The sequence below is a fragment of the Charadrius vociferus genome, unplaced genomic scaffold (genome assembly GCF_000708025.1).
Source record: "Charadrius vociferus isolate BGI_N301 unplaced genomic scaffold, ASM70802v2 scaffold311, whole genome shotgun sequence".
Lineage (NCBI taxonomy): Eukaryota > Metazoa > Chordata > Aves > Charadriiformes > Charadriidae > Charadrius > Charadrius vociferus.
In genome coordinates this window covers 521009-539897 of record NW_009646965.1, presented here as the reverse complement: position 1 = coordinate 539897, position 18889 = coordinate 521009, and the positions used below count along the sequence as shown (strand labels likewise).

Here is an 18889-nt window from a genome sequence, read left to right as displayed (position 1 = left end):
GAGAAGGGTAGCCAAGCAAGCAGCATGACAGTACCTTTGGTCACAGCAGAAGCATTAACTGTGGTGCTGATGGAGGAGGCTAGGGAAAAGCGACGGGTAACTTCTCTTTCCTTAGATTCTGGATCTGGGAGGATAGACAGATGCAATGCAGGGCAGGATTAGAGGTTAATAAGCACTGAGGGTAAAAGATGTCCAAAGCAAAGCAGCAGCTGGAAAAGGGTAAATAAACGGTAGGTTGCTCCTCTAAAGCAGCCGGGAAAAATACCCTCAACAAAGTGAATAGCACAGAAAACAGTTTATATGAATATAGGTTTTTTTAAAGCAATTCCAATTCCACCAATTTTAATACTGCAGAAGGGAGAATTATGCCAATTAGTATTTTAGCATCCAACTGGTCTAAGTACCGCTACAAAACACAGCGAGATGAGCATGATGGTTAGAATGGCGTGCATATCTACAGATGAGGTTTGGATTATTTTAGACACTGAATTGCTTGTTCTGTGATGACTGACCTGAAATACACTGAAAAGCAAACACAAATGATTTGGAGTTCACATTTGTCATTTCTAGAAGTTAACTGTGTGAATGCCTGAAAACATTCTCTGAACCTCCATCCTTACTGGCGCAAATCAGTTTGGAGAAAATGAAGGCAACAGAGCTTCTTTTTGTTTGTTTATTCCAATTAGAATCCTACCTATTCTCAAAGCCTGATCAGGAGTGAAGACACAACTTCCCCAGATTTCACTATGAGTTGCCAGTAGCATTTTTGACTCAAAATATTTCATAAACAGCTCAGAGGTGTAAGCAGCCTAACTGTCAGCTAGCTTTAGAGAGCACATGATGTTTCAAAACACAGCGAGGCCATTACGCAGCTCTTAAGAGATTATGTCTACACATCTACAAGCACATCAGTACACTTCTTGGACCTACCAACTACAGCAGCACCACTTGGGAGAAAAATTTGCTTGATTACTAATACTTCAGAATTAACTTTTTAATCTCTTCTGCTGAAAACACTCTAAGCACATGTGCTGCATTACTCAAGTGAGTATTTCCATTCATATGCTTCATATCTCAGTTTCATTACGATACTTGAACACTTAACTCTACCAGGACACAACCTCAGTTGAAAATGGTATGAGAAATAGCTTTAAGTATTCTGTTGAGGAGTTTCAGATTTGTCAAAAACTATTTGTGATTTTCATGTTTTGATTTTTAAAAAGATATTTATATAAAAATTAAATACTTGTTTCTATTTTCACTGAAAAAAACCACAACACTGGGATAGGTGAAGACTTATTTCACACAAAACTCTTTGTAGCACATGCTTATATGCGTTGCTGAATCTTAGCCCAGATGTTCCTAGATGGTGTCTGTGATTCCGAGGAACTTCTCTATTCTAATTGTCTCCTCTCTCATCATGTCTGTCGTCGTTTCTCTCTGTCTCTTTTTTGTTTGTTTTTTTCATGGTTAACTGGCATACAGCACTGGAGTAAAATAAGTTTCAGATGATTTTATTTTTCAGGTTTAAATATGCAGTGCAGAACTATACTACTGTGAAGATTTCCTTGCCAGGGATCTTAAAATTCTCTTTACCATTCCTCATCTTCACATTTCCTTATTTTGATGTTCAGTCACACAACATTTCTCTTTACTTTGTTTTTTCCATATTTCTGCCTAGTAAATGTCACATTCACTATATGATGTTTCCAGTGGAGCAGAAATTAGCGTGACTGGTTGAACTGCAATTCCTGTGATGTTCTGGAAACCGTATTAGGTCCTTAAGATCTCCGTGCAATTTTAACTGTAGATTGGCTACTGTAAAAAGACTGTAAATTCTGTATCCGTCAATGCACTTCCTTATCAATTTACTCATAAAAGCACATATATTCAAGTACATCTTTATTCACACCTCCTAAAAGGCTGAAGAAAAAGGAGAGGTTAAATTCTGCTCTCAGTGATAATTACAATGGAATGACTCCACATTTAGGCTGCTGTAAGTACCCTTACTAAAATACAAAGAAAATTTCACTTTATAATTACAGTGTTGGGCTACATTTACACCACATCATGCAGCTCTTAGAGACCCTGTGCCAACTCCAAGGAATACGAGCTTGGCTCTGTGAACCAGCACAGCTAACGCTGACCCTAACGGGGGGGGAGATGCGGGTGCTACGAGTGTGGGCTTTCGCACACTTTGGTGCCAGCCCTAGTATGGCTGCCTTGGGGGTCTCTGCACTGACGGAGTGCAGGCTGGTAAAGTTTCTCCTCCAGAGATAAGTATTTCTTTGGCAAAAACACCAGGGTGGTTATATACAACGTTTTCTACCCCATCACTTCCAGCCTGGGCAGCAATGCTTTGAGCATCCATGCTCCACTGCCAGTTGACATCTATCAAGCAATCTCGTTTTCCCCCTAGTTAGTCTTGTTATTTTATTGTTTAAACCTTCCCTGTGATGTGTTCTGGACATGAACAGACACAGTGGGTCTGAACCAGAGTATGCTCAGCTCAGTATGCCATCTCCTGCCATGGCCAGTAACGAATACTTAGGCAAAGGGGTCAAGAGCAGGACAAGCTCTTACTGCAGAAACTTCCCTGTTACCTTCTCACAGCTTTTGATCTGCCCTAACAGCCAGCCCTTACAGTGCTAACACAGCTTTGCATTCTCGCTGCCTGCAGAAATGACCACGCTCCGCAAATCATCCGGCCTGTTGGCCAGCTGGTGTCCTCTAGGCCAGGACCAGATTGGCAACTGAACAGCATGAGAAGGTGAAATGGGACATGGTGTAATGGAGGTGCTTCACAGGAATCTCAAGTAACCAGACCCGGCAAGTCTTTGAGCTGAGAGTGCCTACAGCTTAGCGGGTATGAACTCTTCTGAACTGTGCTTTGCTGTCCGGAACATGGAATGACTAAATAAAATGCAAGGTATTTCACATGACAAGAAAAATTCAGATAAAAGAGCAAAAGAGGCCCAAACCAAAACTGTAGATCCAAACTTGCCCAAATTACTGCATTTCTGAAATCTGTATTTTGTAACTGATTTTCCCAAGTTACAGGATCTGAAAACCACCTCTTTTGTATCCAGAACATTGAACTGGTTTGTCCATCTTAGATCTTACCACCAAGTGCAGCCTTAACCTTGCAGCCAGAATCTTATGGCTGCTCTGGCTCTTGGTGTATTCTCATCTACTTCATAACATTGTAATTTTTATTCTTTCATCTGTCTTCTTCCTCCTTTGATGCTCACCCTCTCTATCACTGCACACTAACCCTTTGTCTCACAGAGGAAATACAATTTATCAGAACAGGAGAAAAGTCATAGCAATAAAAATAGTAATTACACCGTATTTTCAGAAAATAATTGCAAAAAGTCATTCAGTTTCATTTCTATTCACCCTTCTTTCTTTTCTCTAAAGTCTCTTCCTTGTACAGCAGTCACAGGAACATGCAATGCTCTCTACTCATGGATATTAAGTGTCTTCTAAACATTTATGCACAAAGACTCAGAACATACCATTTTACCATATCATATAACATAATTGAGGAGAAATGGCAATAAACCCCAGGTCTTCTGAATACTGGTTCCTCAGTGTAACCACTAGGCCATGCGCGAGCAACATTTGAAAAAACAAAGTCCAACCAATGAACAATTTAACACATAAAAATCTCAGGTAGCACAATACAATTATAATCTTCTCTTCAAACCAGTAGACTGCTGAAAGAAGTTAGTTTGGTGGATTAAAACATGTTCACACTTTGACCCTTGAGAGAAACTGGAAATAAACATCATTTGCACTGTGCACCAGTAAAAGATCCAACCAGTCAGCTCAAAGGTTGCCTTGCCAACACTGCCACGGGAGCAATTTTTGGTAACAGCGTCTTTGAGAAGAGGAGCCGTGTGTGTATCAGACAGGAGCATTTTGGTGAGATGCAGCAGCATTTTAGGAAATAGTGATGGATGGCACTATGGGATGGAGAGAACATTGTGGGAGTGCAGGAGACAGATGGCCAGAGACCAAGTACTGCGTGGGGTGATTTTACCTTTGGGTGGAGCTCTGCGGTTGGAAAGACCTTGCAATGTGAATCGCTTTCTAGCAAGCGCTGTGCGCTCAAGGTTAAGGCTGGTGGAAGCATCAACTAGGAGAGAGAGGGAGAGGGAAGAGAAATAAGGAAGGAAGGGTCAGCTGTTCAGCTTATGGGAAAGGAAAGGTTAGCACTGGATGACAACTTAAAATAAATAAATAAATTTTGATTCAGTTCAAGCCTGAGCAAGAGCTAATCAATCGGAAAGGTGACATGAGGTCAGAGTGATTAAACCAGCTGAGCCAAACAGAGCCCCTGGGTTGAGTTTGGCTCACTGAGTTTTAATGGAGAACAACAACAAAACAAAAACAAAAACAAAGAAAACCAGGTGAAGGGCTGTAGCTCTCAACAAAGGAAAATACAGTTTAGCAGCAAGCTCATCGAAAAGGATCTAGTGCCTTTTACTATGAAAACACCTCATTGTGGTTGGCACAGCAAGGTTGTAGGGAGAAATAAGAGAAGAAGCCTTGCAGTGCAGGACACGTACAGACAGCAAGTGTTGTGAGCAGTCCCACTTGTGCTATCCAGTACTCGCACTGAAGAGTCTGCCGTGATCAGCCCTGCGGCTGGTACGCTCTCAGCCTTACCTGCTGAAGTCTAACAGCCTCCAAAGCTGGCGTATAGTCATGCATTTGATCTCATGATTTGCTGGGATGAAAGGAGTGCCATGCCAGCAAAGCTTACATGCCAGGCTCCTACATGAATAAGCCAGCCATGGCGCTTATCGGTCGCCTGTATAGAGATAAGGCACAGATGGATCTAGGTCCCGAGTCTCCGGGTTTAAAAGATACTCAGTTACTTGCATTGCAGGAAAGAGGTGGGCTTAGATCAAACCCCCAGTTCCAGGCACTCCTGCCAAATTCTGCATCTGCCCTTTCTTTGTGTGGGCAGTTAATACACAGAAGGTTTATGGCAAAGGAGCAAGAGAAAAGCCGTGTGTTGGCTGCCTGGTTCTGTGCCTTAGGATTTAACCACAAGCTTTCTCCTCCTCTTCATTTCATACACTGCCAAGTGAAAATCATTAGAGGCACAAATGAAGACCAGAAGTACAAAGGGAACATGAAGAGACAGTGAATCCACACTTGACCGACAAGCAACAGACAGACAAGCTGTGCTTCCAAAGGAAAGCGCATCCCATCACTTCCTGATTTGCAGCCAAGATAATCCAGGATCCGAGGTGCCTGCATGCATAGGTGGGTGTAAGATGAACAGATTTTAACAATACAGAAGTATTATGTCAGTATGGTTCAGCTCCTTCCACCCAGCAGCCTGATGACAGCTTTGGGCCAGGCAGGTGCCTCTGGTGAGAACTGCTACCGAGCAGCGGTTTCAGCTCTGGGGCTGCCCACAAGTTCACCAGGAAGCATTTTTGGCTTCCAGACTGCCTGTGTTAGCCTAAGAGCCATTCCATGCCATGGCTGCTCCCACTGTGAGGCAATCTTTGTGAAGATAGCGTAGCTTATAATGAATCCAGAAACTGGTATATAAAACATATTTACTTTCAGTTTGCATAGTGCAAGAAAATCCATAGTATCATCACAGAGTCATGCTGCAAGTACAACAGTACATGTGTATAGGGGAAAGGTATATACGCGAGTTCTTCAGCTATGCAATTATGCCACTTCACTGAGGGCCCCCATAAGATTTCACAAGTCCCCACAGCTTCCCAGCACCAGACTGGTCTCTAATGACATGTTGGCTCCCTCTGAGTTATTTCAAACCTTTTCCTTCGTTTTGCAGTTATACTCGATAATCTTGGAAACCATTTCCAGACATAATAAGGACGAGGTCCTGATGAGCAAGACCATAAACATGAGCCCACAAAGCGCACTTGTGACAAAGAAGGTCAGCAGCATCCTGAGCTGCATTAGGCAGCAGGTCTGGAGAGGTGATTCTTCCCCTCTACTCAGCACAAGTGAGACACACCTGGAGTGCTGCGTCCTGTCCTGGGCTTCCCAGTACAAAAGAGACATGGACATCCTTGAGTGAATCCAACAAAAGGCCATAAAGATGATAAAGGGGTTACAGTAGCTGACATGAGGAGAGAGTGAGAGAGCCGGGATTGTTCAGTCTGGAGAAGAAAAGGCTCAGGGGGATCTTACCAATGTATAGAAATTCCTGATAGGAGCGAGTAAAGAAGATGGAGCCAGACACTCCTCCGTGGAGCACGGTGACAGGATGAGAGGCAATGGGCACAAATGGAAATATGAGAAATTCCATTGTAAAATAGTAAAAAACTTTTTTTACTGTGAAGGTGGTTAAAGCCTGGGACAGCGTCCCCAAGGCGGTTGTGGAGCCTCCACCCTTGGAGATACTCAGAACCCAACTGGACACAGCCCTTAGCAAATTGCTCCAGCTGACCCTGCTTTGAGCCAGGCAGTTAGACCAGGTGGTCTCCAGAGGTTCCTATAGGACTCAGCTCCCATATAGCTTCAAGTCAGTGAATCTACCTATCAGGTCCAGAAAAAACAGTGGTTTATATGTAGGTAACTCAATCACAGGCACTTATCGATAAGAATAATGAAACCGCAACAGCTTGCCAATAGCGCCCTCCCCCTTTGTACTATAGAACGAAAACGGTATCTTTAACCGGTGTTCGCATTAGCTGCGTAGATATCGGGAGGATTGCAGTCAGTAGGTGGCACAAGAGGGACGGTTTTGGCAGAGCACCAGCCGCTCGCTGCGGAGCTACCGCCGCCCGCGCAAGCGGCCCCGAACTGCGGGAGAGTTCAGCCCCCGCCGAGTGCCAGCCCGAGGTCCCTCACGGGGACACACCGTATCGGTGGGACATCTAGAGCCGGGTATCCCTTCAGCTGGCTCTGCCCAGCGTGTTTTGCAGCCCAGGGCACCCCCCGCATCCCCCCGAGGGGTACTCGGTGCGCGGCCCCGGGCCGGCGGCTCCCGGCCGGGCTGGCGGGTTTTTAGTTCCCACACTCTTGTGTAAGCCGGGCCAGTTAAAAAAAAATCAAAAATTTTCCCGGATTTTTTTTTTTTTTTTTTTAAAAGGGGATTTATGAATTTCGAATTAAAGACTGCTTTGCAACTTTTAATTTTAAAAAGTTCATCTTTTTAAAAAAAAAAAAATTACTGAAACAGGTTTTTAACATTGGATTTTTTAATGAAGAATCCATAACTTTCTCCCCAGAATGAAAATTTATTGCAATAATTATTTTTTTTCTGCCGAATAGGCCTGTTTTTCAAAGAAAAAATATTCCCCCTTTTCTTTTTTTTTACCATGTCTATTATAAAGGGGCCTGCTGTTACTTTAAGCCTGATTTGGACATTAATCTCTTAAGACTTCGCGATTTTCTTTTTTATATTATTAGAAAAGTCTTTCCCCTAAGATTTCAAAATACTACCTAAAACAGAAACTGCTGTTGAAAGATTTTCTGTTCCTGCTACTACCAGATGGGATCCAGTTTCTTTTTAGTATCCATTTTAACCTACATTGTATAGAATATATCTACTATACTTAAGCTTTCAAATAATGGATGGACTTCCTGTGACCACATGTGCGTTTATTTACTGTACGCTAGGGGGGACCCTATACACAGAGGAGGCAAACCAAATCTTTTTCACATGAAGCAAGGAAATTAGTTAGCAAAGTCCATAGAAAATAAAAATAAATATGTCTAGAAACCAACTTAGCCAGGATACAGAAGGTTAAAATATGCATACTATTGCCCTCCAAATTCTGATAGTAAAAACCACAAGTTGTACAAAGAGCACTGTAATGCATCAAAACTCAGACTTAAAAAAATCCTAAACTGGTAACGCTTTTTGGTGTTCAGGAAGTTCCATGGTACAGTCACTCAGCTTTGTAGCATTGTTTTTTTGACGTTGGGTTTAAACAACATACATTTAAAGTATCCTCATCAAACTCCAGAAATGAGTGTGCAAAAATAAAAATATTACCCTTTGGAAGCAAAAAGCTTTGTCTCAGAACTCCTACCTCTCTTTTGTCTGGCGCTGGGACTGGAATTCCTGTTTTTATTGTTAGATGCTTCCACATTTGATGTCTCAGATTTGTTTTCATATACACTTGATGACTTCCTGCTGTACCTTTGGACAAAAGGAATACAAAAATAGTTACATTCATGCTTAATACCTAATGGAGCACTGAGCATTCTTTTTTTACCCTCAGATATGGAAGCCTAAGGAATAAAGGACAAGTTTTCATATTCTGTGTGCTATAAAAGTCTGCATCTGTGCAGGTATGTGTGGTGGAAAAAGCCATTCTAGCCTCTGCCTCCTTTCCACACCAGGCTGCAAGGGATGTGGTTAGCGAGAGTTGAGAAGGGAAAAATGGAGGAACAAGCTGATTGTCTGCACAAGCTCTTTTTGCGAGTCAAACAGATTTGGAAGGAAGGAATGGGAAACCAGGTTCGAAAAGAGGACCCCAGTTTTTCCATCCTTTGCAGCATAAGTATATTTGACTCCTTGAAAGAAATGGGCACTGGATGGTCACGTAGAGGTCATACCATGTGTAGAGGAACATATGGATTCCACTGGCTCCAGGATCCTCCAACTTCTGTTTCTTCTGCTCTTTGAACATGAATCCAAGTGGGATATCCCTGTCTACAGCTGAGCCACAGATGAGGGGATCCATCTTCCCAGATTTGCACAGGTACCAGCCTGGTCCGTCTATAATGGGAAGGACCTCCCTGCCCCAGGTTTGTAGGACACTGGAGCTGCAAGGTTTTCTCATGGTTCTTATCCTCATTGTTTTGCAAATGTCTGGTGGTTTAGTTTGGGTGTTCGACTGTTATCTTTGGCAGACAGCTCCACACATTTCATTGTATCTACACACTTGAAATAGTCTTTCCCAAAATGCTCGTTGTTAACGTGTATCAGCAACTACATTGCTGTTTACAATTAACATATGAACCGTTATACTTAATGTTCATAGGGTTTGTCTTGCTGTAAGGGAAGGTCCAAGATATCATTAAAAACTTAAAAACATTTGGAATACTAGAGATCTGTGAATACCTTTTATAACTACAAGGCAGCCTGGGATGCATTGCTTTGCATTTGAACCCCTGACCTGTTTCTGATGGAACCTTAACGGAGGTCCTGTACTAAATCAAAATGTGATTTTAGAGCCTGATTTCAGGTACAGAATGGAACTCAGAATAAATATGGGAACAAATCCAAAGCACAGTCACATTTCCTTATTCTTTTTTCTCTGTTCCTTCCCAGCTAGGCTGAGATAACTGTGAAACATGCAGCTGACAGAGTTAAAGATTTACAGCTGTGAGAAAGACCGAGAAAACATACCAGCTTCTCTGAAACAGCATCTGCAGTAAAACTCCTAGTGTTTGTGTATATCTGTAGGCACTGGATATTTTATACGGATGTATGACTGAATCAGTCATTTCCAATAAAGCAGATAGTTAAGCAGTTAGAACAATAGTCTATTTAAGTTTCATATGTTTAAGTAGATTAGAAACAATACAAAGGGATCATTTCATTATCACCGAAATGCAGCAGCCATCCCTTGAGAGAGATACAGCAGCAATAGGTACCACAGGGCATCTCATTTTAGGATTAAATGGTGAAACTTTGGGGAAGAATTTACAGAGAAAATTTAAACAGATTGAACAGGACTTAGGGACATTCAATAACCGCCTGTATTAAGGGCACTGGCTCTAAGCGTCCCTTTTGCCGACACCTCAGCTCCAATCCTGAGTCAGACCGGCCCTGCCTGATCTCATGGAATTGCAGCCCCAAGTGCTGCAGTGGCTTATAAACAAGTAAAGGGGACAGTCTTTGTCATTAAACAGATATGACTCGGGGAGGGGAGAGCGTCCCACAAACAGATTTCCCCAATGTCACAGTACAGGTTTGACAATTCCCAGTAAATAGTAGAGTCACTGTAACAGACAGGCAACCCAGGAGAAGGTGTCTATTGGTTAGATAAAATCTCAATAATTAATTAGCCTCCAACCACGGGCAGAACACTGATGATGATGGTTGCTCTTTAGCTAATACTGTCTACCACTGGCTTACTTACAGCGCCTTTCACAACTGGGGCTGCTTTATCAGTCATAAACACAGACTATGCCCGTGTGGGTGGCTGTCACAAAGTCTAGCTTCTTCCTTTGTCTCCTTGCCCTCCACCCAGCATCCCAAAACAGGCTGCAGAAGGGGCTCCACAGTTTGAGGAATTCTGGATCCACTATTTCACATCAGCTCATGCAAAGCCACCTTGTGCTGCCGTTCACCTGTCCTTGCTTCTCTCCAAGACACGTACTGTGGAGGATCAAGGTGGCCTCTGCTTACAGTAGCCAGTAGGACACTCTGGACTTTGTTCCATTCATGAAAGCCCAGAGTGTTGCTCTTTCATGAAGACTTACCATATTCTTCCTGTCCCTGTAATAACTCACCATTTGGAGCAGAAGCATCTAACCTCTCCTGCTCTGTCACAGTTGGCAGAGTGAGGACAACAAGCATTTCATTTTTCCTTTGGTTTAATCCAGTCTAGGACAAGTAGTTAATCACATGGCCTTTCTTCCTGGAGTTTATTTTCTGTTGCCGTATTTTGTCTATAGTTTCTGCTCCGAAAATTCTCACTTTAAGAGCCTTATAAGAGGGACATACATCTGGATTGATTTGAAACACTTTTGTGATTGCATTTCATATTTTACTGGAATCATTTTCTCCTATCCCTGAGGTGGTTTTGCTGAAAGATTTTCACCCTTGAACCTTTTTGGCTTAAACCTTAAACAAAGCAAATGTAACCAAGCCTAGAGAAATATGGTGCAGGATTAACAGCACTGCATCCGTTTATAATTTCTTGCATTGAGCTCTACAACTGTCAAAGGCTGGCTGTCTTAGTTTGGTTGATTCTGCTAAAATTTTACAGTGATATTATGGTGCTGCAGGTCCCCCAGGCCACACTGCCATGTCAGGACAAGCCACCGTTGTGTTCTTCTCTTGGTTACAAGTGCAGTGAGCTGGAACAATCTGACACTTTCTTGTCCTGGTTAAAAGTACAGTGAATTGGGATGATAAGGCACTCCCTAACCGTACCCAAAACTCCTGCTGCCTGAGTCATAGCCGATCTGGAAGGTGTGAGAATTACCTGACAAGAATTGTGGCCAAAAATGGAAAAACACTGACCAAAATCAATCATCTCGCAATCCTATAAATAGTGATCCTAAGTGAGACACTTTGAGCTCTCCGGGATAGGAGCAGGCTGTGACCCAGTGTCCCCCCCCTGAGCTGGGATGCCTCCCAGGGTAGATTTCATGAGGTTTCAAAGATCGTCTGCTGACAGATGCCAACAAAGAGAGGTTCAAAGTTCGTCTGCTGACAAACGTCAACAAAGACTAGTGAATAATTCACTATAATTAGATTTCGCGAGGTTCAGAGATTGTTTGGAACCAGTAATTTACTACAATTTGCAAAAAGAGAAAATCTTGATCATAGGTTAATCACTCTACCTCTGTGTGTGTTTGTGCATGTGTGATTTGATTTAGGAAACTGTCGTAAGTCTTGTGTGAACCTTGCCATTTTCAGATCTAACTAAGTCGCTGTATTGATTATAACAAATTTTATTAAATCACTCTGATAATTGGCTGATGATTAAATATTGTTTAAAAAAAATCATACAACCTAATCCTGTGGTTTACAGTAATAGAGTTAATAAATCTTAAATTGCTGCTACCTCAAAGTTTTGTAGGATCCAGAATCACTCATTTTGCAACAAACAGGTGTAGTCGGCAGGATGGCAAGTAGTGTCACCAATTACTCAAGAAAGCACGGTATTAATCCAAACCCTGGCTTTTCAGGAGAATGGGTGTGTGATAATTGGTATGAATGGGAAGGGGCAGAGAAGCAGCTAGATGCTGTGAGGGCTTCAACCAAGGATGGAGAAGATAAAGGTCTAATTTGTAAAATGCCGGGAATGTGTTTAAAAGCGACATTCCAGGAAAGGAAAGAAACTAATAGTAAGATGAAAGATATGCAAAATGAAATAGAGGGAAATAAAGCTACTGAACTGTTGCTATCTTTAAGAGTAGAACAACTGCAAAAACAACTTCAGGAAGCTCATTTAAAAACACAAAGGTTAGGAGAACGTATTGAAATTATGTTAATGCAAGCTCTGAACCCCTTCAATATAGTTCAAATTAGAAAACTAGTAGTATCCCCTGAAGACTGGGATGGTAACATTTGGGGTGATTCAAATAATGACAGCTCAGATGAAGATAACCTCCTCCCACCTGCCTGACCCTCCCCAATACACCACTAGACTAATTATAAAACAGAAGTCGACACTGGACCATGGGGTGGAGCTGGAAACCACACTCAAAAAACAATCCCATTTGATCCAATTCAAACGGCCCATTTGCAGGAATGCTGCGGCCATAAGCCCAGAGAAACTGAAACAGAATATTTGTGGTGTGTGCACTTATCCAAAGGGGCCAGAATTTTATTAAATGGGGATGAACCAAATGGACATTGGGGACCAGGTGTCTTTTTTAACGCTGGCCTTAACTCCCCAGACAATTCCCATTCAATAACAAGTAGGGTAGCATACTGGGCTGGAGGAATAGGTGCACTAGAGGGAAGAGAACCACCTATAAAATCTCTAGGAATGCTGCGGCCACAAGCCCAGAGAAACTGAAACAGAATATTTGTGGTGTGTGCACTTATCCAAAGGGGCCAGAATTTTATTAAATGGGGATGAACCAAATGGACATTGGGGACCAGGTGTCTTTTTTAACGCTGGCCTTAACTCCCCAGACAATTCCCATTCAATAACAAGTAGGGTAGCATACTGGGCTGGAGGAATAGGTGCACTAGAGGGAAGAGAACCACCTATAAAATCTCTAGATGAACTTTCAGTTGCAGTGACAAAGGCTGCTTTTATACAGGCTATGCATGAATGGGCTTCCTATGATGTTCCTGTCTCAGCAACTGTAGACTTTACCATACTGAAACCATTAATTAGGGGAGCCCCAGCTGTGCTTAAACCTTACCTCATTGCAAAGCAAGACAAAATTAAAAGGGACATGGAATGTAATGCGCTCTTAGACATAGAGGTTGATGACAATGGCACACAAAGAGCCATAAGGCATCTTCCCACTTGGGCAGAACTGATGCACGACAGCATAAATCATGGGTGAGAAATGGGATGGGATGATGTGTCCAGTGGAACAAGAAATATAGGCTGAAATATTAGACAGGTTAAGCAACCACCCCAGAGTGGCTCTCGGGAACTGAAACCTATTAATCAACAACCGAGGGTCCAGGATGAAAGGAATGAATTGTGGAGACAAAACCTGGCAATAGGTGTTCCCAGAGCTGCTATTCATAGACAATTGACTGGAGTTATTTTAAGCTTGATGGTCACACTGTCACCTGGTACTGCTCACCCTCAATTGGCCCCCAAGAGACCTTCCAACCCTTCTTTTCCTCCACGTAAGGAATTAAAGGAATTGCAGGAACAGAAACCAAAAAATGGGTAGACCCTGGATGGCTATGGGGGCTGCCTGTCCAGAAAGTCAATGTTTACCAATGGATAAGTGATGATGGCCCTTGATTATACTTCCCTTAGGTCCTCACCAACAACCAATTAAATTCCTAGTAGATATGGGAGCACAAATGTCAATACTAACACAACAAGATGCCGAGAAGCTGGGGGTACAACCTTGCCGGCAGAGAGTTAAAGTCACTGGAGTAAATGGAACGAGCGTTATTTGCCAACTGCAAAAGTTAAATTATGGCTTCTAGGTGAGAAGTGCGTGTCCTCTACTCACTTTACAGTTAAAGATCACAATGGAAATATTTTGTGTTTCGATATTTTGAACGGCTGAACCTGGTGCCTGCCGGACGGCACTGTGTGGTCCTTTAGTTCAAATGTCGACCCTGACCCTGGTAAAAATCGGGAAGCTACAGTGCGCGTACTCCACAATCCCCAATTACTAATATGCCACAATACCCGATTTCTGCTGCAGCACGAAACAGAATTTCTGAGGTATTAGCAGATTTGGAAAAATGACAAATTATCTCCACAACCCATTCTCCATATAAATCACCTGTCTGGCCAGTTTGGAAAGCAGCCAGAAGTGGCATTTAACAATTGATTATCAGCGCCTGAATGCTAATGCAACCCCACTGAAGAGCTGCTAAACCCAACATTGCAAACTGAACAGCTACTTTGCAAGCAGCTGCACATCCATGGATAGGGATGCTAGATGTGAAAGATGTCTTATATGGTTCCCTTACAAGAAAAGGATAAAGAGAAATTTGCTTTTACTTGGGAAGGTGTACAATACACCTTTAACAGACTCCCACAGGGATATACACATTCATCCATGATTGCTCACACTGCACTTGCTGAGCTTTTACAGATAGTCTCACTCCTCAAGATGTGACACTATACCAGTATATAATGATACTCTCATTGGAAGAACTTCCCCTGAGAGAGTGGGGAAAGCAGCAGCAGCAATGCGGCAAGCACTACTCAAAACAGAGGTTGAGATCCCACCTGAGAAATGTCAAAGACCAGGTAAAGAAGTAACATTTTTAGGTACTCGGTGGATTGCAGGTAGTGCAACAATTCTACTGGACACCCTAAGTAAAACAGAAAAATTGCAGATACACCAACCTACAAAAGAATTACAACAGCTCATGGGTACTTCAGGGTACTGGAGGAAAAGCGTACCTGGATTTTCTATCATTGCTTACCCACTGTACTCACTTTTATGAAAGGCAAAACCGTAGAAATAGGACCCAGAACATGAACAGGCAGTCAAAAGCTTAATACAGGAATTAAAACCAGAATGGGATTTTGAAGAACATGGTGCCTATTACAGTCTATTCCAAAATGACCCTGACGGACCAAAAAGACCTTTATTATTCAGCTGTACTGCATTTAAATAGACAGAACAGAGATACTGCCAGTGGGAAAATGGACTTTATCTTCAGTCCAAGCAGTTAAACAAGTTGAGCCACTATGGGGTAACGCATCCAGAAAAACCCCACCAAGACTTGTATTTTCCCTTTCCATGAACGATACCAGGAATGATAGTAACACACCTTCCCTGGCGATTGGGTCAGCCATCAGAGGATTGCTTATCTATTTCACAGGAGCAATCATCATCAGCATAAACCAAATTTGTCTCATATGCAAACAAGTCCAATGCACAGGGTGGAGACCCTCACTCCCTTTATTCATGATAATCAATATGGTAACCATATATGTTTGTAATCTACTGTAACAGCAATTATAACTTACATTAAACTTGCTCAGCAATTGGGTCATTACAAAAATTCGCTGACAACTCCATTTAACATCCTGGCAATGTTCCAATACATTTTGTCTAAACTTGAGTTAATCTGGAGCATATGGTTCTTTTGCAAAACCAAATGATCATCTTTGGAATGAATTCTGCATTGTGATTTTAGTTTCCCCATGAGCAAAACCTTTATCTGCATTTACACGTCTTTAAAGAATTTGAAGACAATCAAGTAAGTTCGTACCCAGGAAGCTAAACACATAAAACTAAGAGTTTATGTACTGCAAAAGCACAAAGGCAAGACAAAACATGCCCCTGAAATGCCATGATAGCTGTGGTTACCTGCTTGCATTGGAGGCATCCATTGGTGCATGGTATACACTCTCGGTGATTCTTTGGTGCAGTTGACTTGCTTCTGTCAAAGAAAAAGTAAGAAGAAATTGCTCCAAATTGTATATGTTGCTTCTTTGTTTGCATAAAAGGTGGGGGAGAGAGAGAGAAATAGGAGAGGAGAGATTTTGACTGATGCTGCAATCAAAATGGAATACTCACACTTGGAGAGAAAGGCGATCTTATAAGGTGATCTTATAAGGCTGAAAATTTAGCTCACCCAAACAGCTCTTCTACCCATATTTTTTCAATGCAGAAGAGATTTCTTCCCCTATTACCTTCTCTTTCCTTTCTACCTCTTCCTAGCTCACTGCACAATATGGATCTAGAGAATGGACTTACTGGCATCTTTCCCAGAATAGAAATTTTTTGGCTCACGGCTTTTTCTGGATTTAGCAACACACGTACATTCGTCCTTTTGCACATGCACATCGTATAACATATCCCCATCCCTCTAAGGAATGCTTTGGCTCACTATCCTGGACAAACGGCAGTAATAAAACATTATTCAGATGCCACTTGTTCACTCTTTTTGCATAGCTGCAAGGTAGCAACAGACTCATTTGTACCTATGTCTGGTAACTGCTGAGTGGAGAAGGATGATAAGAAAGACTCTGACAACTTTGTTTTCAGAGCCAGGAGAGTCAGAGACTGAAAAGCAAAGAAGCAATGGAAGGAGCTGCTTTCAAACTTTCTGATTGCTGAGATCTTAGGGCTCTTTCACTCTGGGAGAAGGTGAAGCTCTTGTCAATGAAAGGAGAACAGACAAAGGGACAGGGGCAGCACTGAAAGATTAAACTTAACGTCTTTTGTGTGTGGGAATGCTGGGATAAAGGAGCGCTCTGGGTGAGGAGTCGGAAGTAGCTCCATTCCTGGTTTTGGCAACTGATTCACAGCCTTGCACAAATCCCTTAAGCTGCATCCATAATTCCTTTGCTGGCAAGAGACAATTATGCTCTTCGGGACCGATGGATCAAGGTGTTACCCAAAGCCTTGTTAGCATTACGTGCTCACTGCAGTATACGATAGGGGGTGTATATACACTAAGTGTTTGGACACTAATGACCCATATGTTAAACTATTTATCAGATACTCTTAGCCACCTTCTTTGCCCTTTACTCACTCATTCATCTCAGCTGGTTCCTTCTAACATTCCAACCCCCTGTGCAACTCATAACAACAGTCATTAAAAACAGCCCAGATAAACAAATGTATCCCTCATCCTTCTCTCATTACAACGCACAGCTGGAGAAATATCCAGTCTTGGGTTAAGCGTGAATTAAGGCGTCTTCTTTCGTGAGTCATTGGAAATAGAAAAAACTGTTTAAAAATCACAGGACAAAGCATCTGCTTCCTGCTGTCAGTATTGTAATAAGGGCTTTGATTCATGTGATCATTTGGGAAAAGGCAATGGGAAGAGCTGCAATAGCATATACAGTACAATTTCTGCTCTCTGACTGCTGTTCTGCTGGATACACAATGAAGGAAATTTGGCTTTGCTCACAGAGTAGGATGAAAGTCATCCTTGGATGACTTGTGTTCTCAATGCCAGAGTGGATAAAGTCTTGAGTAACCTGATTTAACCAATAACTGGCTCTGCTTTGAGCAGGACATTGGACTATGATGTCCTGAGGTCCCTTGAAACCTAAAATATTCTAGGATCCTATGATCTTAAGACAAAACAAAAAAGAATATCAAAATATAAATGTTTTCAAAAACTTTCAGTCTTGATTCCTGCGTAGTTTTCTCTGGAAAATGCTTAGTAACTAGCATATAGGTCTTGTATGCTACAAAGATTTCACAAATGCTCACCTGAGTGACATACAAGCTTCATTTTCTTTGCCTAGAAACACACATGAGGGATTAGCACTCTACCCTATTAAACACATACATTGTCTCCATCAGCTACTCTTCTCTTCTGTGGTAGCCTAAGTAAAGCCAGCTTTTATACTTCAGAAGTAAATATTACAAACTATATCAGAGAGTCCCTAGATCAAGTCCTGAAATTGCACTAATAAGAATCTCGAGTTATTTCCTCAGCAGTTCCTACTGAACTGACCACAGTGAAATTCAGAATAAAAAAGAGAAAGCATGAAGACAAGAATTGTAACAAAAGACCTGAGTAGCAGGCATTGTAAATAAGTATATTGTTATGGATTGGATTAAATTGCTGAGGCTAATGTGCATAGTTGTTTCCCTCCACTGAAGGGGATTGTAAGAACTCATTGTCTTTGTGAAACAGACAATTCAAATAAAGGTGACCTCTAATGTTAAGCCATAGGCACAGGTTTCCACCTAGGCCAAAGTCTGCTTAGGAATCTGAAGGATGCGGGTGGAGAGGCTTTGCTGGCATTGCTTTAAAGAGACGTGTGTATGAGAGAAGCAGAAAATGACAGGCCAAGGTGAGAAGCAATGCCAGGGCCCAGGAAAAGTCTATATTGGACACAGCCATGTTTCTTTGTCCTAAGAGAGCCTGCAAAATGGTTTTTAGGACCCTGTACATTCTTGTTCATATATACCACAGTATCTCAGATAGTAAGAGAACATAGTGATGAAACCTATCTGGAATAACCTAACTGAATTTTGTCTGTCTTGGATTCAATATCTTAAATTTAAAAAAAAAGTGTCATTAGCTGAGGTACTTATGAGGTTTCAGTCATTCATGTGTTGAGCACATCACAGATTACCTTCATAGTCACATCTCTGAGAGAGGGAAATGTCATTAATCATGTTTTACAGGGAGGTCACTATGATAAAAAGATGGGATAACTGACTGACATTTAAAACATAAGGCAAGTGACTAGATTTAAAATAAAAGCCCTCAAAAACCCAACACAGCAAAACAAACAACAGGGTGGAGAGGAACAGTTGCTGTTTCCAGTGATGTATGTGGAAGGAGATCTTTTGTGTCAGGTCTTGTGAGAAGGCACAGAGTGAAGACTGGGATCCCTTCTCCTCACATGCTGAAGTAAACTGATGTTTCTAGAGTTGCGGCTTGAGAGGGAGAACAGAGGAAAATCAGGCTCCTCGGACTAACTGTGAAGGGAATAACTATTCATGCCATTTCTAAAGTTCTAAGAAATTTTCTTTGATCAGGACAAGAGTTTAAAACCCAGCAATGCTGCAACCACCCAACTGATCCTCGCACAGAAGATCTGTTCCTGCT

At 42.0% G+C, this 18889-nt stretch overlaps 1 protein-coding gene across 1 annotated transcript in view; it reads right to left on the bottom strand.

Moving 5' to 3' along the window:
* Positions 1-18889, bottom strand: part of MCF2L2 (MCF.2 cell line derived transforming sequence-like 2) — a 153090-nt gene that overhangs the window by 9008 nt on the left and 125193 nt on the right. The window contains exons 25-28 of the mRNA XM_009895295.1: positions 15676-15748; positions 8040-8149; positions 4046-4141; positions 35-124 (exon numbers count right to left, since the gene is read on the bottom strand). Coding sequence (XP_009893597.1) covers positions 35-124; positions 4046-4141; positions 8040-8149; positions 15676-15748 — 369 coding nt within the window. The remainder of the gene's footprint in view (positions 1-34; positions 125-4045; positions 4142-8039; positions 8150-15675; positions 15749-18889) is intronic.